This window comes from Protopterus annectens, chromosome 13.part0 (genome assembly GCF_019279795.1).
Source record: "Protopterus annectens isolate FY-2018-M chromosome 13.part0, PAN1.0, whole genome shotgun sequence".
Classification (NCBI taxonomy): Eukaryota; Metazoa; Chordata; order Ceratodontiformes; family Protopteridae; genus Protopterus; species Protopterus annectens.
The window spans coordinates 1,000,558,537-1,000,582,747 of NC_056747.1; the positions used below are offsets into that span (position 1 = coordinate 1,000,558,537).

Genomic DNA, 24,211 nt, shown 5'->3' on the forward strand with positions numbered 1-24,211 from the left:
ACAAATCCAATTATTCTAGCAACTTTCAAAGTTTATAAGAGTAATATTTAAAATATGTCTCTATTTTGGTCTTTTGTCCCCCCATTCTGTCAGTGTTTGTGTGTGTATTTATTATCTGTATATCTATATACATACCTTATACATGCATACATGCTTGAATATGTGTGTGTATCGGGCATTTGTTGACATACCAAAATATAAGTTTCAGAATTGATTTTCTCTAGTAGAATTATTTCGGATTTTCTCTAATAGAATTATTTCAAGCATCACAACTGTCAACATGTATTTCAGACAAGAACTGCATTTTGTGAGGCATGGGTAAATGAACCTCATTATACTGCTTTGCTATAAAAACAGAGAAATTTTATAGAACATTGCTTCCCTGACAGAATCAATTAAAACATAAATAATACTTATTTTTGGTTTGTCCTTTTTTTGCTACAACTTAAAATTTGTTTCACTGCTTATTAAAAGAATGTTTAAAACTACAAATTTAAAACATATTCTAATAAGTGGTGCTGTATTATACAAGGAATATAATATAAGGAATATAATTCAATACAATCAGAAAAGTGAATTAAAGAATAAATATATGTATGCATGGCCTTAAAAAATGTGTGCAAGGAGTCTGTTTTGAAAACAACCCAAAGTTAAACCTAATTCTCCAACAACCAGAAGCATTTCTATGAATGTGGGTTTTCATGCTGTTTCAATGAATGTGAGTTTTGCCATTTCAATGAATGTTTCAAGTTTCAAGGGCAGTCAAGTTTACTGCTCATGCTAAGTCTGTTTTCAATGTGAGACTGTATTGTTTGGGTAGCAAATGGCTATCTGTGTTTGTGCTATTTTATTTCAATATCTGTAATCATTGTAGAAACAAATAATAGAACATATGCATGGTAACTGGTGAGATAACCAAATAATGGAACACTGGAATGGCTGAGGAGGGGATGCTCTGGGGTGGTGGTCTATTACCCTTCCTAGAACCCTAGTTGACCATGATCTGGCTCTGGTATTTCAAGTAGAAAATACATATGCAAAGGTAGCTGCAGTTTAACTACATTACAAGATATCTTTTTCTTCCAATGCATTTAAATAATTTAAGGAAATGACTGGAGTGGCTTTCTTGGGGAATGACCCAGTGGGTGTGGATCAAATAGGGGTGTTTCATGAGTGTGGTGTGGGTGGGGCTTAAGGGACGCCGGAACACTACTTCGCCTAGGGCATCATTTCGGCTAAGGCCGGCCCTGATGCTACAGCAAACAAGGTGTACCAATTTCAGTAAGAAACAGTTCAAATATGCAGGCACTATAACCTTTAACCAGAAATTCCCAGCTCAGAAGGGCAGAGTCCATCCTCTCCTCCCACAAGAGTGCAAACCATGAACCCTTTTATGTAAAATAACTGGCCTGAAGCCCAAGTGCTTAAACCAGAATTAATACACTTTTAGAATAACAGACACTGAGCCCTCAATCAGCAGTTCCCAACTTAGAAGGATGTAAGTTACCTGTTCTGCCACTACAGTGCAGACCACAAACCTTCTTAATGTAAAACAACTGGCCTGAAGCCCAAGTGCTTAAACCAGAATGAATACACTTTTAGAATAACAGGCACTGAGCCCTCAATCAGCAGTTCCCAACTTAGAAGGATGTAAGCTACCTGTCCTTCCACAACAGTGCAGGCCACAAACCTTCCTAATGTAAAACAACTGGTCTGAAGCCCAAGTGCTTAATCTAAAAGACTTAGAATGATAGCTACACTTTAATCAAGTTACTACCAAGCAGTAATAAATACAATTTAATACTTTAAAGAATGCCTGGATTAGTGCTCAAGTTATACAAACAAAGCTAGATTCAGCAGGCCTGGATCTAGTCTATGCTACAGCAAACAAGGTGTACCAATTTCAGTAAGAAGCAGTTCAAATATGCAGACACTATAAGCCTTTAACCAGAAATTCCCAGCTCATAAGGGCAGAGTCCAGCCTCTCCTCCCACAAGAGTTCAGACCACGAACCCTTTAATGTAAAATAACTGGCCTGAAGCCCAAGTGCTTAAACCAGCATTAATACACTTTTAGAATAACAGACACTGAGCCCTCAATCAGCAGTTCCCAACTTAGAAGGATGTAAGCTACCTGTTCTGCCATAACAGTGCAGACCACAAACCTTCGTAATGTAAAACAACTGGTCTGAAGCCCAAGTGTTTAAACTAAAATGCTTAGAATGAGTTACACCAAGCAGTAATAAATACAACTGAGTACTTTTAAGATAACGCAAAAGCAAAATAAAGTTGGAAGAAACACAAATACAGTAAAAGCAGATCATTTTTTTGAGTGAGCAAATGAGATGGGCCCAGGACAGATACAAGTGCAAATGCAGGCCTTCAAATCAGAAAGTTGAGAGAGATGGAAGACCACCCAAACAGCCAATAACTACAAATTCTGGGCCAGAATGATGATGTGTGAGGGAAAACAGCAAAATATCTTAGTAAAAATAATTTATTTTAAAAATCAGTAATTGCAGGAGTTCAAAATGGCCACTGTTCTGTGAGCACTGCTATCACCTAGGTCTCGATATACCCTGGATTAAAACAAACCCAGAAGGCAACGCAGAATTAATAATACAGAAATAACTTTAGATATTTACTGCTAATATCATCCAGCAAACAAAAGAGGAAGAAAAAGTGACAGATTCAGCTCAGAAACAGCAGGATTAACTAAGATTTCTGAATAACAGCTTAAGCAATGTGCTACTAAGGCCCTGCATCTGACTGCAAGATTGGTAAAACACTATACAGCAAGATGTCAAAAGAGGAAAATAATATGGAAACAACAACAACTAAGACCAAATTCTCAGTACTAGCCTCACCTGAGAAAGACACAACTTCAAAAAGACAAAAGACAACTAAACAAACTGACAACTCTAAAAATACAAATAAATCCAAGACAGACCAGCCAGCTAATCTGGAAGGCATAAAATCTGCCTTATTACCTATCCAGCAAGCATTAAAGGACTTATCATTACAATTTCAAACCTTTGGTGACTCATTCAGCCAAATAATATCCAGAATGAAAAAATCTGAGTCCAAAATAATAGAAAATGAAATACAAATAGACTCTATTTCTCAAAAAACTGATGCCCATGACAAAGAAATACAAAACTTACAAGCAAAATTAACAGACCCGGAAGCAAGATCTCGAAGGAACAATATAATAATCAGAGGAATACCTGAAACTGTACTTCATAACAATCAAATACCAACAATCAAGCAAATAATAAATTCCCTCCTAGAGGAATCTGAAGAAATGCAGCAAATAACAATAGAGAGAGCCCACAGAGCCCTGAGGGAAATGCAAACATCACTGAAACCAAGACCTGTCTATATTAAAATATTAAACTACCAAGATGTAAATAAAATCATACTGGCAGCAAAGAAAAAAAGGCACACTCACCTGGAATAATAATAAAATCTCCTTTGTTCAAGACCTCCCAATACAAATAAGACAAGCAAGACAACTACTATCTCCATACTGCAGGTTCCTAATAGAAAAAAAAATCAAATTCCAGATGAAATATCCAAATCAGTTAATCTTTACATCAAAGAAGTTAAATACATGGTTGCTAACCCCAAAGAAGCAAAAGAGGCATTCCTGGCTGTTTTCAAGCAAATTCCACCTTCAGAAGTGAAATAAATCCACAAAAAAAAGATAAAGGTCCCTTGGATGAAAAAACAATCCCATTCATGAGCACTCTAGCTGGGATCCAACTCTAAAATCTTCCCCTTGCTGTCTAGGCCCTTGGGTCATTGATGTGAGCCATGAGGAACACAGGAAAGGGAAGTACAGCCTGGGTGGGAACCAAAAATGAACTGCTGTTTCCGATGCACAAATATAGGAAGGAAGTTCCCATCTCGGATATTGGCTTGCAAATTCAGTCCCCCTAGGCTTTTGATGGCTTCATTAAGAACAGTCAGACAAAATGGATTTCAGCAAGCTCCAAAGGATTTTACTGCCTGAAAAATGAAAACTGATCTGCACCAGCTAAAAGAAGAAAGCTGCACCATAGATGTCAACCAACCTGCAAGCAAAACCTTGAAGAAATAAGGTACTGTTGAACTGAACCATTCACTAAAACAGTACACCCAGTACTGTGTAGGTGAATGAAACTCCAGCCTTAAATAATAGGCAAGAAATAAACTGTCAGAATTATGCTAGCTCACAGATTAATATTAGGAAAAAAAAGGAAAAAATTGTTAAATGTTTTATGTAAATACTAGAAATGTGTTAAAAGATCCTGGAGAGAAGTAATCTCAGGAAATTAGTAAAATAACCTAACAATCCTGGGATAATGTAAATATAGCCTTAATATGTCAACTATAGCAGAAGGACTGTTTGGCTAAGCTGTTTTTCTTTTTTTTTTTGTCTCTCTATACTTCCTACTTCTGTTAAATAGGTGCCAAGTATATATTTTATAACCCACACAGTGGGTCAAATGAGAGAAAAATGTAAAAATGACAAGATTGATTGTTTAACAATATTACTATGGTACACATATTGCTATAATTTACTGAGGAATGTATATTAATATGCTGTTTTAAAAATACTATTAGAAAGAATTAGTCACAAGACAAAAACAATACATGTTGTACCTTAAATGCAATACCATCACTGTATAAATAATATGTTGGAAGAGGCTAGGGATATTAAGTAGCAGTGTTTGTTGAGGGAACTAGTTTGTTCAGCTTTGTCCACATTGTTTATAGTAACACAGGGGGGATACTATGGAGTAAATCTATATCTAAAAAGAAAACACATTCCAAGATTAGACATAAAGGTAAACTATATGATGAACCTTCATCCTCCCCCCTGATTATTCCTGGTCCAGGGATATAGTGGTTAGGCACAGTGTAGGGACGGGGATAAATAGATGCTTTCCTAAACCATCACACAGTAACACATACAAAACTAACAAAACAAAACTAATATACATGGCATATCTAAGGAATACACCTAATAAATAAATGTGGGAAATAGAATCATGGAATGTTAAAGGGCTCCAAAACAAGAAGAAAAGAAAACTATTCTTACACCTTACATTAAAAACCACAGCCAACCTCATACTAATACAAGAAACGCACTTGACTGCAGATCAATGGGCAGAAATTAGCAGAAAGAAATGGATAAGTCAAATCATAGCTTCAGAGGGAAAACAAACAGTGCTGGGGCTGCCATAATAATTAAAAACAATTTAAGGAAAAAATACTTAAAACCAAAGCTGACAAGGAGGGAAGATGGTGCTATGTAACATTTAATAGTCCTACAATACCAAAACCTATAATGGTACTTAATGTTTACGCACCCTGTAATAACCAACAACACTTTTTTATGTCATTATACCCAACCTTAAACCGATTTAAAGATCACTACCTAGTGATTGGAGGTGACTGGAATACATATCAAAACCCAGAAAAGGATAAATCTAATCTGACCAAATCACATAATAAACAAGCCACATTAGCCCTTAATGAACTCAAACAAGATTTCAAACTATATGACCCTTTTAAACATGGGAACAGTGCAGATAAAACAGGGAAATTCACATTCTATTCGCAATGCCACAAAATGTGGTCAAGGATAGACTTCTTATTAATCTCTGACGTATTCATTAACATGGACCCAACAATAACTATACATACCAGGTTCTTTTCAGATCACTCCAAAATCACACTGAACATTAACTGGGACAAAAAGATATATTTAGAGAATAGAGGTCATAATTGGTCATTAAACCCTAATTTACTTTCCAAAATGGATGTAATGAAAGAAACAGAAGCAATACTAAAAATAGCTCTTGCAAATATCACTAACTCCCAAGTACCAACTGACATAGAATGGGCTGCAACCAAAGCACAAATCAGAGGATTGTTTATCAAAAAAGCAGCATACTATAAAAAAATACAACTGAAAGAGGAGCATATACTGAAAGGGAAAATAGAGCATCTTGAAAAAGAACTAATAAATAACACTAAGAACCAAACAGAAGCTGAACTTTTAAAACTGCAAAGGGATCTATATATGTTAGAAACCAGGAACCTATCTTTCAATGAAGCCAGAATGTTAGCCACTTATGCAGAAGAAGCTCAAATGCCATCTAGAGCTCTGGCCAGAATTATCTGCCAACACAGAAATGCCTCCAATATATCAGAAATAAACTACAGAGACAAAAACTACACAAAAAATGAAGACATTATTAAAACATTTGAAAAAATATACTCTCAAATATATGGAGCACAGATACTACAAACCTCAAAGGAAGATAGAACTCTTTTTCTTCAAAAACTGAAATTCCCTAAACTCAATTTAGACCAACAAAAAAAACTAACTGAGCCGATATCCATCAGTGAAATTATTACAACAATCAAACACTTAAAAGTGCATAAGGCTCCGGGTCTGGATGGACTCACATCAGAATTTTACAAAACATTTTCCCCCTTGATAGCCAAACTACTATACTATACACTGAATTACATAATAAACTATAAAATAAATGATATATACTTTAATGCCTCTAAAACTATATTTATATTAAAAGAACACACAGACCCCAAAAACCCCGACAGCTACAGACCCATCTCCCTCTTAAATATAGATACTAAAATATTTACCTCTATACTTGCAAACAGAATGAAAAATCTGATAGAAAAAATCCTCTCCCCAGAACAATCCGGTTTTACACCACATAGACAGACTAGTGACAATACATTAACATTAGATGCACTAATATCCTACGCTAACCGATACAATATCAACATCTACACAATGGTAGTGAATGCCCACAAGGCATTTGATAGGGTTAATCTAGAATTCTTACTCCAAACACTACCCTACTTTAATATACCCAATAACTTCATTCAGATCATCCAAACACTCTATAGCAACCCATACACATCTCTGTATATAAATAAAACTTGGTCAAATAGGATCCTAATACAAAATGGAACAAGACAAAGGTACCCATTATCACCCTTCCTGTTTAACCTATACCTAGAACCACTCTTTCTATACATTAAACAAAATACATATCACAATCCTCCATCAATACACAACTTCAAAATATACCTCACTGCATTTGCAGATGATCTGAACATATACTGCACTACACCAAATTCAGATATAAACAAAATAATAGCTGCAATTGAACATTTCTCGACTATGTCTAACTACAAACTAAACCTTAATAAAATTAATATTTTCCCCCTAAAAACACCCAAACTCATATCACTAATACCATTGTTAAACAGAATAAAAATTAAAGAAGAAACTAAATACCCGGGACTCACCTTTTTCCAGCGTAACAAAGACTTCTACCAACACAATGTAAACCTTAAATGGCAAAATATAATGCAAGACTGCAAAAGATGGAACAACCTAAAACTACCATTCTTGGCCAAAGTATCAATAATCAAAATGAACATTTTACCTAGATTAATGTATATATTCATGACATCACAGACAACAATACATAATAAACTCTTCAAACAAATTCATACCTTCCTAGCAAAATTTATATGGGAACCAAAAAAAAAACAGAATCTCCTATCCAAAATTAACACTCCCCAAAAGCAAAGGAGGACTAAATCTACCAGATTTTAAAATGTACTACTCGATCATTAACACTAACAGAATATTGAGAATAGCTGAACATAACCCGTCAATGGAAAATTGGTCTCCTCTCTGGGTGACAATATATTATAGATATATTAAAGCTCTAGGTTTCAATCTCAAAGCACTTCCATTCCTGAAACAGAAAGAAATAAAACTTATAACATTATAGAGCCCTTAAAACATTCTATCAACCTAGCACAAAAACTCTTTCAATTCTTAAACCTTAGACATGCCATGACAATACTGCAACCCTTTCATAAAAACCCAAATTAAAAAATAAACAATAAGATGCTGGACTTAGTCCCTTTTCCCAGACTAAAAGATAAAACAATCCAAGATATCTATCCCTACCTTAACTGTTCAATACAAGAAATGAGGACCAACTTAAACCTCCCTAAATCACACATAATAATCCTAAGACAAATCAAAGAACTGTGTTCCAGTTATCTTCAAAATATTACTATGACCAATAGTGACATAGAAACTTGTAGCAGGCTTTGGAAAACTATTATCACAACAAAGAAAACTATTACCAATTCATATAAAATGATAAATGAAATCAAATACCAGAAGGACCTCCTCTTCTCTAACTACTGGAGAAAAATTAAACCATCCATAGATGATCAACAAATAAGCCAGGCAATCAATCTAACACTGAAGATTCTACCCCTCAAAAAGTTAGCATACACTCAGCTCATGATCAGTAATAATGCTTATTTTACACCTGCAATCCTACACAAATTTAACACATCAAAATCACCTTTCTGCCCACACTGTAAGGACCAGATAGCTGACTTAATCCATGTATTTTGGAGCTGTAAATGTGTCTATAAACTCTGGAACTCTCTCAAGGTACAATTACAAAAAATGGGTTATCAAACATCAACATTAACTTGGGAATTCACTCTGTTACACATTCTCCCACCCAACATCCCAAGAAAACAAGCAAATGCACTTTTAACAATTTTCCTACTAATGAAACTGTATATAGCTTTTAAATGGCTAGATACGATAAATATCTCTTGGGAGGGTTTTAAACAAGTAGCTATACAACACCTTTTAGCTCATAAAATAGTAATAGTAATAGATAAAAGAAACAAAAACATGAAATCCAGAGAAATTTGGGAACAAACCTTTAACATCATATTAGCATAATTCATCACACAACAACTTAGAAATACACTATAATGGAACCAAAGAACACATACAAGTTCAGATATTAAATAATAACTTGGATATTACGAATGTATATACTGTCTATATAACTGTGGAATTAACAATGAAAGCATCTATGTACATAGTGTAAATAGATATGTTGTATGACCTATATCCTGTGGTATTTGACATCAGTGTATAACATATGTATATGTGTGTATGTGTATGTATGTATATATGTGTATATGTATGTGTATATATATATATATATATATATATATATATATATATATATATATATATATATCTATATATATATATATATGTTTCTGTGTGTATGTATGTATGTATATATGCATATATATATATATATATATATATATATATATATATATATATATATATATATATATATATATATATATATATGCACACGGTCATGTTGTAAGATGGTTTTTATTTGTGATATTTATTAATGTAAAAATAAAAATAAAAATTATTGAAAAAAAAAAAATCAGTAATTGCAGAAACATGGGAGAAAAGTATATTGCCTTGCACTTTGTAAATGTTACAGTTAGACCAGAGGAAAGAACTGTAAAATTCAAGCTTTAAAATGGCAGTAGTACTGTGTTTTTTTATTCTTTTTGTGAAAGGGATGTATTGAGATAGGCAATGCCCAAGTTCACAATAACTATACAATCGGTATGAAGGAGAGTTCATCTAAACGTTTGTTTCGTTTCTCTGAAACGGTGCATACATGGAGGTGGAGACTAATGGGTGTGGAGATATAGTATGATACATTTTGTAGCAAACATGATTTCAGTTCATTTTCTAGGTGAATTCCATTTTGTAGTTATCTGGAGGGTTAGTTATAATACAGAAATGTCTGCTTTAGTTATTTACATTTGAGGCCTAATATAAAAATCTAAATACAACTTCCATCAGGAACTCTTCATTTTTGACATCAAAAGTTAGTTCTTGGTACATATGTTTGTTAGGTGAATACTTATTTACGAAACGGTAACAAGTGATTACTATCTAGGAAATGAAAAGAACATCCCAGTGTCAATTTTAAATGAAACAGCGTAAGACTTATAAAAGTGTTTTAGTTTCTTGAGGCTGTTCAAAGCTTGTGCAAAACAATATACATCTTCCTGTGAAATTTCAGAGGAAAATAAACTAGTGAAGTTAAGAGAATATTCAAATCAGTGCTTCTCAAACTAGGATATATGTGCAGCGGTATTAAGTAAAAAGTTGTTAGCTGCTAAAGTAGAAAGACAAAGACCAAAAAAAAGCAACAACTATAATAACTGTGAGACTTGTTAATAAACTAGAAGGGGCAGTTGCTGAACTTGCAAAGGAAAACAACAGAAACCAGAAGAGGTCAAATACAATAGGTTGATGCATAAGAGAACTCTGAGTTTCCTTTTCTTTTTTTTTTTTTTTTTTTACAAAACTCTACTTAAGGAGTCTTAGATAAGAAATGGTTAAAGAGAAAGAAGATTGACTCGATAGTGAATGAATGGCAGGCTGAAAATTGGGAGAAGATTAAAACAGGCAACTATAACTGTTATTCATTTAAGAGGAATGATGATGCAGTGGCTACCGCTTTTGCCTCAAAGTAGCAGGGTCCACTGTTTGATTTCAGCCTCTAAATAATATTTTGAGCATATTATGTCCCTCCCCTGCTGGTACACATTTTCTACAAAGACGAGCTAGCAAATGGAATAGTATAAATTATCTAAGCATATAGGATATTTTCAATAACCTGTATCATAGCTGAAAAGTGTCATAAAGAAATATAATCAACTCAGTTGCATGATTAATTGAAGCAGAGAAATGGGAGGCGCTTTGTTATATAATGCTGGTGTATTTTATTAAGAAAAACAAAACTTCCCTAAGACATAACACACATGACTTATCTTAAAGACACTTGCTGTTTGATAGATGCATTGAGTATTTTGGCTTGTTTACTTTGTTGTGCTTTCAGTCAACCAAACATTGTTAATAATGCATCTGCTATTTCACTGAATATTTTAATCATTTTTATTATGATTAACCTGCTGATAATCAGAGAACTACTTGCTCAACTTGACGATGACAGACAGGTACTATGACAACGATTGACAACATAAACTGAGGCACTGAGTGAGTAACAGGCAGAATGGTATTAATTCCTGAATGCAGTTTCACTAATATTTCTGAAAAAGTGACTATTCTAATGTAAATGATGGAAGGCAATAGGACAGAGCAAACATTCTACAATAATATGTAACTGCAAAAGTTCTACCTTTGGAAAGCTATAGAACATAGTATAGTGCTGATTTTTAAATGTGAACAAATTATTTCCATGCATTATTTGTTCTCTGCTCTGTGCAGTCTGCTGAATTATGTCTATTGTAGCCTACAGGTAAATTTCTGAACAGCATTGAAAACCACACCCTAATGCTACCTTACTGTAACAAAACCCTGAAGGCTGCTTTCAGTATTCTAAGAATGAATCCCTCCCTCTTGATGAACATGGGAAATTACCAAATAAAAAGGTAGTGGACTGCTAGGCATAACCTTATAATGGTTGTCCAATAGCTATTCATCATAGTAAAAGCAACACCCACTGCATATGCTATATAGGATGAGCCAACCTCTTCTCACTACAGTTTCCAGCTAGCACCATTACAGCACTAGAAGCATTTGTACTTTACCCTTTCCATCATCAGCATGAGTCTTCCACGAAAAGCAGTCAGTGTGCATGGTTACGGGGGTAGAATGCAGGTGTCAGCAATGAGACCCTTAGCTGCTGCAGGTGGTGGAGGATACAGAGCTAGTTCTGGAGGCAGCACCAGCTATTCATTTAGCAGTGGTGGTGGTGGTTCTGGCTTTAGTGGTGGTGGTGGTTCCGGCTTTAGTGGTGGTGCTGCATATGGTGGTGCTGGCTTTGGCGGTAGTAATGCATTTGGTGGTGGTGGTGGTGGCTTTAGTGGTAGTGGCTTTGCTGGAAGTTTTGGTTCATCTGCAGGTGGTGGTTGTGAAGAATTATTTTTTGGTGCAAATGAGAAAATTACCATGCAGGGCCTGAATGAGCGCCTTGCCAACTATTTAGACAAAGTGCGCTCACTGGAGGAAGAAAACCGCAATTTTGAGGTGAAGATCAAAGAGTGGTGTAGTCAGGGGATAGGAGGAGATAGGGAACATGCTGGCCGTGACTACAGCCCTTTAGAGAATGAAATCCAAGAACTTCAAAGTAAGGTAAGAAATTTTTCCTACCATTTCCACCAAGTGTGTATATATGTACATATATATATATATATATATATATATATATATATATATATATATATGTGTGTGTGTGTGTGTGTGTGTGTGCGTGTGCATGTGCATGTGCGTGTGTGTAGTTGTTGATGTGGAGTATAACCTTTTAAGAAAATAAATGAGGATTAAGACTATGAGTTGTTTCCCATAATCCTAGGCTTTATTACACCGATCTTCTTTTGCCGATTTGCCTTTTGTGTGATTCTGAGCAAATCAGTTAATCAGACCGTGTTTTCAGACTGAGTCTGAAAAATGATCAGTGCTCTAAACTGACTAGCAAATGCTAATAATTGGAAGCTATGAATTCTGATATCAATGCTGCAGTTAAAAGAGTGTTTGAAAAGGGCAGAATATTCTTGGCAATGAACTATACTTTGAGCATATGTAACAACTGTCTGGGTAAGGAGTTATTAAGAAGGTAATTTAATAAATAACAGAATTTTAACCTTTTTTAGCTGCTGTCTTTAACCACTACTGTATGCAGACTTCAAACAAGGCAAGAGCTTGGTGTGCACGTAATGACTGCCTCCTCACCTACCTCTTATGTCAGGGTGTTAAAGGGAGAATTTCTGTTTTACTTTCTGATGTAGATTATCAACCTGATGGAGTTTGCTCGAAAAGTGATGTGTATATTATGGATTTTCACACGCAGGACTATCCCTAAAACATAAGTGTGCATTGCCACAGGACATAGACATTATATTACTATTTTTATACCTATATGACATTGTCTTTTCCTACAGCTATCTGCTTATAGTACCCAGGAGTCTGTCTGCAATGTATCATTCTATGCACCTACTCTGATCTTTACTTTCCATTTCGGCTTCTCCTACACTTTGTTGTAGTTTTTCTCAGTCAGCACTAAACTACTACATGGCAAAATATGGAATAATATCATGCCCTGAAGTAACTGAATGAATAGTAAGTGAGGGAAAAAAAAGAGTGTCTTGTGATATCATGAAATATGTGTATTACTACACAGAAACATGCAGAACTATTACAATAAGCTAATATATTTTGTGGGGCATATGCATTACCACTGAAAACAGCTTTTGTGAGGTATGTCTGACAGTTCACTACCTTTTTCTTAGTAGCTGCCCATGTTAATCAAGAGGGAGGTATTCATTCTTAGTATAATGAAAGTAGTCTTTGGGATTTTGTTACGGTAAGGTAGCATAAGTTGTGACAGTTACTTAGCAGAAATTTGCACTGTTAATCTGCATCACTGATAAGACAACAGTGAAGCTTCTAATTTGTATTATTACTTAGATGAATTTTTTTTGCTGTCCTAGGTTTGATTCTCTCAATACACATTTGAGTGCTGCCTGAATGAAAGCAAGTCAATCAGACCATTGCTCCTGAGTCACTCCTACATCTTTTTAGTTTTTTTTTTTTTCCTACTGGCTACTTCCACAGTTAAAAAAGTACTCACACACACACACACACACACACACACACACACACACACACACACACACACACACACACACGATGAGTGTATGTGTGTGTGTGTTTGTGTGAAATAGAGAGAGAGAGAGAGAGAGAGAGAGAAAGAGAGAAAGGTCTATTTAAGTGTGTGTATTTGCATGGATGTGTAAGAGAAAAAGGAATAACAATTTGGGTATTTGCGTGTGTGTGTGTGTGTGTGTGTGTGTGTGTGTGTGTGTGTGTGTGTATGTTCATTCATGCATGTTGATATGTGCATGTGCTTTGTGTGTGTGGGAGTGATGAGGAGGAGTGTGTGCACGTGTCTGTTTGTATCTAAGTACCTGTACATTCAGATGAAATGATGGAAGCACATGTACTGTATAATGCTGTTCTCACAATTGTTTGTTTAAAGCTATAGGTGTAGTCTTGTTTTCTTTGTGATATTTCAACAAAAAGCTTAGCCTGAATCTGTAATCCAGTATTCAGTATGTTATTCTGTTTGTTATGCGATACAAGTCAACACCTTTAAAGCAGTGGCATTGTTTGAGCATTGAAAAGAAACACTGCTGCAATAGATTTGGCAGCAAATAAAAATGTTTTTTCGTTTTCTACTATTTGAAAATTGCAATTCCATTTTTAGATGTGGCCTGAAATGCCTAATGAAACTTAAAACATAGTTTTGTTACTGTCTATTAAGCATCTGCAAGCTGAGTCATCATTTTGAGGTTTCTAGACATTCACTTACTTAAAAGTCTTTCCTAGCAGTTCATCAAAAATTCCTTAGAAGTTATCGCTTTGGAATTGCCATATACCTTACTTACTTGAAAGACTTCTTTGTGTCATTATTTCCTGATGGAGTAAATTAACTCCTCAGAACTCCCTGAAATGTGTGCAGCAAAGTACAAGTGGACAAAAGTGACATACATTCAGCACCACACGGTTACAATATCCATCAACCCATTGATCTTTTATGTGACAAATGTCTTCTTTATACACTGGAGGTGGTATGAAATGTAACAGTGGCTGTGTCTTCAAGATGGAAGCATTTTTAGTACCATATTAATTTTCATTGTAAAACAGCCTATCATACATTTTTTACTTGACCAAAAATTATTCTGCATTTTCCTCTTTGTGAAACTATTAGTACTTTCTGACAATGTAAATCATACAGTCACAGACTTTTTAAAATGTACCAGCAATAGCATCGTCTCTTCTATACATACATACATACATACATACATACATAAACACATACATATATAAACAAAGAACAAGCACTTACGGCTCTTAACTTCTCACTTTTTGATAGAATATATTATGGATTCTGTTTTGTATGTGAAAATAATAGATATATGTAAAGCATAGCACCATAATGATTGTTCATTTGATAAAGATGTATGAATAAAATCATTTTGTGTTGGGAGTATCATTTGTGTAAATGAAAACATTTCAGCAATGTAATATAATATCCCAAAACCCATCAGTATATTAATTTGTTGTTAAAACTGATTGTCCGCTTTCATCTCATGTTTGCAGGTAGCAATGTATTCTTTCTGGTGTTGTCCTGTCTTAGCGGGATCCCCAATATTTATTGCCTGACTCCTTTTCTTTTTCTTTTTGGTGATTATGGCATTTATTGTACCTTTGAGGTTTTTTATGGGAGCCACTGTGCTTTCTGAGCAAGTAGACTGATAGTAAAGCCACCTATTCATTTTGCTCATAGTTAACTATCAGGTTGCAGTAATTCAGAATATTTTGTTTTGCCCTGGCAGTTTGCTTTGGACAATTAACGCATTCTATTTAAAACTGAAAATTTAATTTTGAATTGCTTGATTTTTGTGTGCATGCTGCATTTATGCATGTGTGTGTGTGTGTGTGTGTGTGTGTGTGTGTGTGTGTGTGTGTGTGTGTGTGAGAGAGAGAGAGAGAGATTTCTTTAATGATTTGACAACTTTTGGCTTACTACTCAGTTTGTGTCCCTTTGTAAGTCTACCTGACTGTGTCACTGCCTGTTAACTTATTATAAGCCAAATTCATTCATTAATTTCCAAAATCATTCACTATAAGGTAGGAATCAGAACACATGCCCAAAGGATAGTCTTCATGTCACACATGTATAACTTCATAGTTATTTTTCCCTCTTTTCTGTGTCTATGGGATTAAGAGGAAAAAGTAATTTTTATTCTGTCTTGGAAATGCATTTTTGTCTTATCTTGTTGAAATGACAGTACCCACTCCCACACTTACTTCCTTAGCATGCTTGTTTAGGCATGAGGATATGGAAAGGATGTGTATATGAACACTTAGGCAGAAGTCAATTAACTAAAAATTGACAACATTTTATTTGTTTTTGTTCATTTGCGTGGAGAAAATAGTTGTGCTTCAGTGAAACTGTGTATTACCTATACATTCAGATGAAGAGGTGGAAACGTATGTACTATATAATGTTGTACTCACACTTATTTGCCTATAGCTATAGGAGCAGTCCTGTAAAATGTTGTGCTCACTTGTTTGCCTGTAGCTATAGGTGCAGTCCTGTATATGTTGTGCTCACACTTGTTCTTATAGCTATAGGTCTAGTCCAGTATAATGTTGTGCTCACACTTATTTGCCTTTAGCTATAGGTGCGGTCTTGTCTTCTAGACGCTGTAATGCACTTCCTCTTGCTTTGTCATTGTTAAAGTTCTATTACTATCTCTGCAGTAACGTTACTTGCAGGAAATTGAAAATGTGAATTTTTTTTTTCTTTTTTCATGTTTTTGTCTTTTCTCCAGGTTTGTTGAACCTTGGAAGGTAATGTATTTAGAAATCAGGACTGCAGAGAATTAGCCACTATTTTAGACACTAGTGTGTACTAATGCATGATGTAACAGGCTATGACTGTACAAAAGCCGTAACCCTAGCTTATCTCTCCCCTGCAAAAAGCCAAAGGTTTAATAGAATCTACTTGGTCAAAAAATGAAATAATTAAACCAGAAATCAATTAATAGGAATATAAAACATAAACTACTTTAATATTCTTGTGATACTAACTTCAAAAACATTGCCTATTTTTATTTCTCTGATACGTTATGTCCATGTTCATATGTAGTCAATGAGACTGCATACTTGTTTTATCATAGAATGAGGGTAAAATTCATATTGTATGTTAAAATCAGTTTAACTTAACTACTTCCAATTAAGCTGAAAATTTAAACTGCAATCTTCCACTAGATTTGTATGTCAGAACTTTTTATAAATGCTCGAAGAAGACGGCAGACACTCAGCATATCTTGTTTTCTCATTTCTAACATAAAACAAAACCTGCTAGTTCTGTTAAATCACTAACTTTAGCTTTTTATCCAAACTAGCAGGGCTCCTTGATGCCAATTACATGCATATTTAAACACCTTACTATCCAACTTACATAGCATGTTACTTAGATAACATTCACTGGGGTCTTTTTGGCTAAAACCAATGCCACAAACCAAGCAGTAACTGAAACCCACAGCCACAAGAAAATGTTCCATTCTTTTTAGCACTTCCATGTGTAAAGATACCCTCTTATACATCCTGTTATATATGCTGACTCCAAGTTCTGACAGCTGACACACAGAAGTAAAGCTCTGAACTGGTAATGAGCTGCTTCCAGTGCTCAGGTCAAGCTACAAAGCTTGATCATTCCATGTTTATTTGCCTTCTGTGTGACACTGTGAGCAAGTCACTTAACCAGACAGGCAACTGCATCACCCCTGAAAAGAGACAATTGTGTCCAGTGGGCTTACCTGGTCACCAAATAAAAAAGATCACTGCATCTAGGACCAAGTGCAAAATATGGCTTTCTTTTAATGTTTACAATGTCATTAAAATGAGATTTAACAAATGCTACTTTGACATGGCAAACCAGAATTCATCTTGCCTCAGTACCTTCCCACAGAGTTTCTTTCATTAGCTGTCTAAGCTTTTTTTAAGGAAATGTTTCTTAATATTATTTCTTAGTCTTTTCCCTTCCAAAATAATATAATAGGATATTTTATTCCTGTGTAAATATCCTTTTTTAGATAGTACACTTCTGGACCTTACCTTATGAATTCTCTTGAGAGAGCTAAAAAGTTAGCTTTACTTTCTTTAAATTAACTTTCACATCTATACTCTGCACTAAATCCTTCCAAATACTATCTAAACAAAACACATTTCATCACGTATTACTACTAGTATAATACCATATATTCCTCTCATATCAAACACCACCATACTCCTCCCCCCTCCTCCTCATCATCATTAAAAAAAAAACATTTTGTCCATTTTCTACATGGGATCATCAGATGTCACCGTCTCTCTCAATTTATTGCCAGTTTCCTACCTTCTGCAACAGTCATGCATTTATTTATTTATTTATTTATTTATTTAATTTAAATTTGTTATCCAGGTTAGAGCTCTAATCAAAAATGATCACTTTTATTCTCACCCTGGAAAGCATTACTGTTTAACAATAGCATTACAAGTGCTACATTATAATTGTACAATTACTGGTAATATACAGGAATTCTATATATTAATAGACATAGACATACATCTATGCAGTTTCTGTAGAGTCATAGAAATAAGTTAGCATGTTTGCAAAACAAACATTGCATTGTTACAAACAGTTACATACAAATTAATATATCTTTTACCAGAGGGTTATATTCCTGAGTGTTGCAGGTCTTTTCTCACTTAACCTATTCAGCTCTTCACTACCCATCCAGATTTCATAGCACCAGTGATGATTTATGACCAGGTCTCTGATCATAGCCAATGTATTATGTTTGACACATGGATGCTTAGAAATTCACCTTGAGAGGGGAAGGCTCTTCAGAAAGCCTAGTATAAAACATTTTAAACAATAATTTATCTTTCGAAACATCACAAACTAATTTGTCTTGGGGTTAAAGTATAAACTGAAAAGGACAACAGAAAGTACAAATGACTAGATGCCTAGGTTTTAAAAGCAAAACATAATCATTCACTCATTTACTCCAATGGAGCTCAGGAAGTTTGCACTGTAACTTCCAATGGGCAGAGCCTAAGTCTTTTCACAGAATCAAATTATGTCCTCACATTTCAAACAAACGTTCATATCTCTGGAACCATAGGGGTTATGAAAGAACTATAGATGGCAAACTATTCAGCACAAACTATTTTTATAGTGGTAGTAATCTTTAGGGTCTAGGTCTTAAACTGAATTTTATAAGTCACAGCAAACACAGTAACTATTATGTTTTTAATATTTTGTAAAGAACTTACAATATCTCAGCAACCACTGAAGTTACACACATAATGTCAGCTGCATTTTATTCATCTAACTGACAACTTTCATACGTGGATGAGGAGGTCAGTCTGTGTTACTTGGTTGTTGAGATATTTAGAAAAGTGTGAGAATTATATTTATATAAATTAATATCATAAAAAGAAACCGTCAATATGATATGTCTTTACCTCCACTAGACAGAGGTCAAATATTATATGTAGTTGAGTTTGCCATTGTGCAAGCTTTAAGTTGAAATCTTTTAAAACCTTGTACATATCATGGTTTTGGAATTATTGATGCAAATATGAACAAGCAATATTTGACACCTAGAGGCACCAGTAGGAGTTAACTGTAGATGCACCTGGAGACATCACTTGAATGTAATTAGGCACCTTGCAAAACTCAGCGAAAGGAAAATAAGCAGTCCTATATGTGATTGCAACAACCATTCCAAACAAAGCAAAAAAAAAAAAAAACTACCAAATTCAGTGAGTAACCTTAGTCCTGTAGGGCTGACTTGGTCATTAAAATCAAACAAGTTTGCTTATGCATGATCCTCACTTTATCTATCCCAGAATCAACAGAAACTATCCTATTTGCCGAATTTGAGCACATAGATTAAACAGACCCCTTTGCATATCTGTACAAGCCTATCTTCTGCCTTCAAAGCTTCATAAAATATGCTTCCTGCTATTCAAGACCAAGAATATCTACTTAAAAGAAGAAAACTACAAGGAAATATATTACCCTGATTAATCCCAAAATAAAATAACTCATAAAATTGTATGATAAATCCTAAAGAGATTAGAAAAATGGCTAAAACTGTCTATACAAATATGTATCATACTGATTTTACAAAGGCATAAGTAGGATAAACACCACTCCAAACAATAGAACAAGGGAATTTAAAATACTAGTAAACTATAACAAATCTTGTTTCTGTACAATCTTGCCACATTTATAAATTTTCCAATGAGCTTATTTATTTGTTTGCATTTGTCTGCCAGGGTATAACACTGATTGATCTGGACTTTTTCAGACTCAGCCAGGAGCACAATCTGGTAAAGTGATTTGCTTAGACTCACACAGCTAGGTAAACAGAGGTTGTGCGGATCAAGCCCTGCACTACAGGAAGCAGCTTATAGCCTTAACCCTCTGCACCATCTGCCAGACTATATACTAGTACAGTGTCATAGGAACACCAGAGCCTTTACCAACAACCAATAATGCAAGCTATTGAAACTCATTCTAGACAGGGTACCAGTTCAGAATCATTTGCTCACATATGCACATGTAATACAGAGAATAATAATTCACCTGACACAAGTCTTTGAGGGGAACCAGGACTACTTGAAGAAAACCCTCATGGATGTAGGGAGGACATACAGATCCAGAACAGAAAGCACTTCATCCAAGAACTGAACCAGAAAAACTCTTGCTATGAAGCAGCAACACTATTTACTATGTCACTGTGCTACCTAGTATAAACTAAATATAGAAACCTTATACACTATAAAAAGATAAGTATCCTCTCCACCATTTCCTACTAATCTTTCACAAGATTCAAGTCACAATTCCAAGAACCCTGCTACAAAAATTGCTACACAGTTTAAACCAATCAAAAACAAAAAATTTAAGGAATTACTAGGAAAATGGGATACCATTATAAACCTGAATATTCCATGGTAATCCAAAGTTATTAAATTCCATGGTAATCCAAAGTTATTAAAACTAAGTACCATTACACTGTTTAAACTCACAAAATTCATTTATAGGCTTAGATTAGCAATTAAAAATACTCCCACAGCTTTCAGCATGTTATTATACTGCATTATCAAAAGTTCTCCACTCCCTACATGGCTAACTACCATCATATTTTCCTTAGCAAAAGTAGTGGACAATAATTTAAAAACAAAATACTGGAATGCATGCTAAAGTATGAGATTCTAGCAGGCAAACAATATAAATTTCATATACATATTTCAGTGCTCCCAAGATGCTATACAAGTCCCTCTGCTATTCACCATTTTCATCAAAAAACTCCCACTTGATCTACACTAACTTTAACTCCTATTACATGCTGATGATATAGTGATTTACAGTTCTAGACCAAAGCACCTTGACATACTTCTGCATCTAAACACGTGACTCACAACTAAGAAACTCTTACTCAATGGCAAAAAAAAAAAAAGAAAAAACAAAACTATGAACTTCATAACTTAAAAAAGATATCAGAATGTCCTAAAATTATACGTATCATTGATCAGGTTGATAACCCCATAGAAATTGTAAAATCTTTTTGATAGGGACAATGCTTAAATCAGTGCCTCGACCTTCAGGAACACGTAAAAAGTCCCTAAGGTCAAAAACTTGCCATTCTGGGTACAAAAATTATCTCAGTTTCTCTCTCTCTCAAAATCCAAGGACTGTAATTTATCCAAATCAGGCTGAAAATGTCTACTATTTGAATATAAATAGACAAACATTTTAGAAGAAAAAATGTAGGTCATTCAGCATGTGCATAATCGCCAAGAAGAAATGGAGTCAAGTGATAAATTTTGGGGACCCTGGTAAGACAGGACAACACCAGAAAGAGTATGTCTAATTTTAGTCAACATTGTCTGTTAGATATATAAGACTGGTCCATTACAACGCATTCCTAACTTATCATTCATTTTTCAAAAATCTACTGATTTGTTATTCTTTTCCCAAAAAGCGTTTGAGAGTGGAGTCATCAGCAAAGCTAAATATGCAATCTTGACAAATAAGGATCACAAGGCCAACACAGTCTGTCTTTTTTGTTTGGAAACCTACAGGTCTTAATTATTTAACAACCTGTTTTTAATACACAACTACCGACAGCCCCTGTAAGCAAAGTCTTATCTATTTTCAATGCATTTTTTTTAAATAATGTTAGTGTTTTTGACCCAGCTACCTTTTTTAAGTTGATTTCTCTAATTATTCACTACTATTTCTTAGAAATAACAGGTCCTATTATTTCCTATGAACCACCTGATTGCATGTTGGAATTCTGCCCTTCTCTTGTACATTTCTTTTTCTTTCTCTTTATAAATTTCTTTTTCCAGACTATTAAATTATTAAATGTTGTATTTGTATTTAGCAACAGAATGTTGCTCACAGGAAAAATAGTATTTTTTTTTCTTAAACTTTCTGCAGCTATATAGAGATATGTTGCTGATAATAAAATGTTTTTTTTTCTGAAATGCTAACATGTTAAAAGTGCTTCAAATATAGTTTTGTGAAAGTCAGCATTATAAACATTTAGAAACTATTTAACTTACTCTTTTAAATATTCCACAGAACAGTGGACCTAAAGACAAATCTTTTAATCTAGTTGTTATAAAGGAGATGGTGAAGTACTGTGTTCAATGCAGAGAGAAGTAATGTTGACAAACTGAATTTTGTAAGTTCTGTTTTGCAGACTATGTAACTGATCAAGCCGCGCATGTTTTTGATTTTATTGTATACATGTATGTGTACAAGTGTGTGTGGGTGTGTGCTTATAAAAATTCTATTTACTACAGCTGAAGCCACAAATTAGTAAAAAAACAAAAGTAAATGCCTGGTAGTGTCCCACCAGAAAATGTGTTTTTGTAAAGAGTCAAGCCTCTTTGCATACCCTGTCTGGGTAACTGTGCTTCATACAATTTATTAATGCCTTTCAATTCCATGATCACTTGACCTTACAGTAGAAGAGACACACTTGGTTCTGCACTGAAAACAAGTATTTATCCTTAAATGTGACCTCAAAGTTAGAATGCATCACTAGGGAGTATGGAGGGCACATCTCCCTACATGGAGCGCAAAGAGGCTTGTTCCAATGGAACCATTTAAGTAACTCTTGTTTGGTGCATTTTTAATATTTAAAAAGACATGTAAAGCCAATTTTGGACTTCATCTTTTTGTACTTTTCTGATTTGACTTTTATACTTTGTAGTAGCCATATATATCCAATTCATCTCTCTATCCTTTGCACAACTGCTACAGAAAAAAATAAAATAGAAAATAAATATATATCATCAAAACTATTCTTGATAAATCCAAGTTTTTGTTCCACTGTCTGGTTAATATGAGTGGAAAAACTTAACTTATCGCTACATGCCCCATGAGTAGCACCCCCTGTGGTACTCTATTAGTTCTAACTGTGCTCTGTTAATGGCTGTTCTGATGCTTTCTAGCCTAGCAGACCAATACTTATAAAAAACCCAGCCACCCCCACAAGAGGAGAAGAGAGAGATGGCTACATGTATCACTGTCTCCCACACCCTGTCTAATTGTCTGACATATGGGCCATGAATCAACACCAAGGTATCTGTGCTGTAGGTTAGAGTACTCTTTTATTTTTCAATAGGGCGGACTACCAGTATTAATATATATATATATATATATATATATATATATATATATGTATAGAGAGAGAGAGAGAGTGTATCTAGCTCTATATATATATATATATATATAGAGAGAGAGAGAGAGTATATCTAGCACTATATATATATATATATATATATATAGAGAGAGAGAGAGAGTATATATATATATATATATATATATATATAGAGAGAGAGAGAGAGAGAGTATATATATATATATATATATATATAGAGAGAGAGAGAGAGAGAGATTTGTTCCAGAAAACTATTTTTTTAGTGTAACACATAAATATACGGAACAGCAGATATACTTCCAGTAAATGTTTACTATAAACTGGAAATGTTAGCACTCACTATTAAACATGGTTGTTTTCTTGTGTTTTCTCAAGTAAAAGTAACAACAATAGAATTTCTGTCTGGAAAAATATTAATGGAATTCTTTTTTTTTTCCAGCTTATTAATGCAACAATGGATAATTCCAATCTCATTCTACAGATTGATAATGCCAAGCTTGCTGCAGATGATTTCAGACTCAAGTAATTTAAACTCGTTTTATTTTTCATTTAATTTCACATTATAAACATAAGGGGATGCATGTGCCCACATTTGTACTTGTTTATGTTGTTGGTCATAAAGCAGATATGGATTAGAAAGATTAAGAGAAGTCTTGCATAAGCAACACAAAGCACATTTTCCTTATGCATATTTTCCAGTCACAGGTAAATGTTACTTCCAATAGAACATTTGTTTATATGGAGACTGTAATGACAACAAGGAAAAGAGAAGCTATACAAATATGATTTTCGCTTTAGGTACTTTTTGTTTCAGTGGAATGTCCCCAAAAGTCTGAGGTTCAAATCTTGTACAGAGTAAAGTATAGACCCATAGTATAGATTTTGACAAAAGTCAAGGACTGTTTGTTTCCATCACTGTACATGTGTTTCCTTATCTTTTTTTAATATGTTGCAGAAAAATGTTATTACTTTTATCTTCT

The 24,211-nt window shown here is 34.4% G+C and overlaps 1 protein-coding gene across 1 annotated transcript in view; it reads left to right on the forward strand.

Moving 5' to 3' along the window:
- The first annotated feature begins 11,464 nt into the window (after positions 1 to 11,464).
- Positions 11,465 to 24,211, forward strand: part of LOC122788072 (keratin, type I cytoskeletal 47 kDa-like) — a 70,702-nt gene continuing 57,955 nt past the window's right edge. Inside the window, exons 1-2 of the mRNA XM_044054995.1 lie at positions 11,465 to 12,063; positions 23,671 to 23,753. Of these exons, the coding sequence (XP_043910930.1) occupies positions 11,536 to 12,063; positions 23,671 to 23,753 (611 nt within the window). The 5' untranslated portion in view covers positions 11,465 to 11,535. The remainder of the gene's footprint in view (positions 12,064 to 23,670; positions 23,754 to 24,211) is intronic.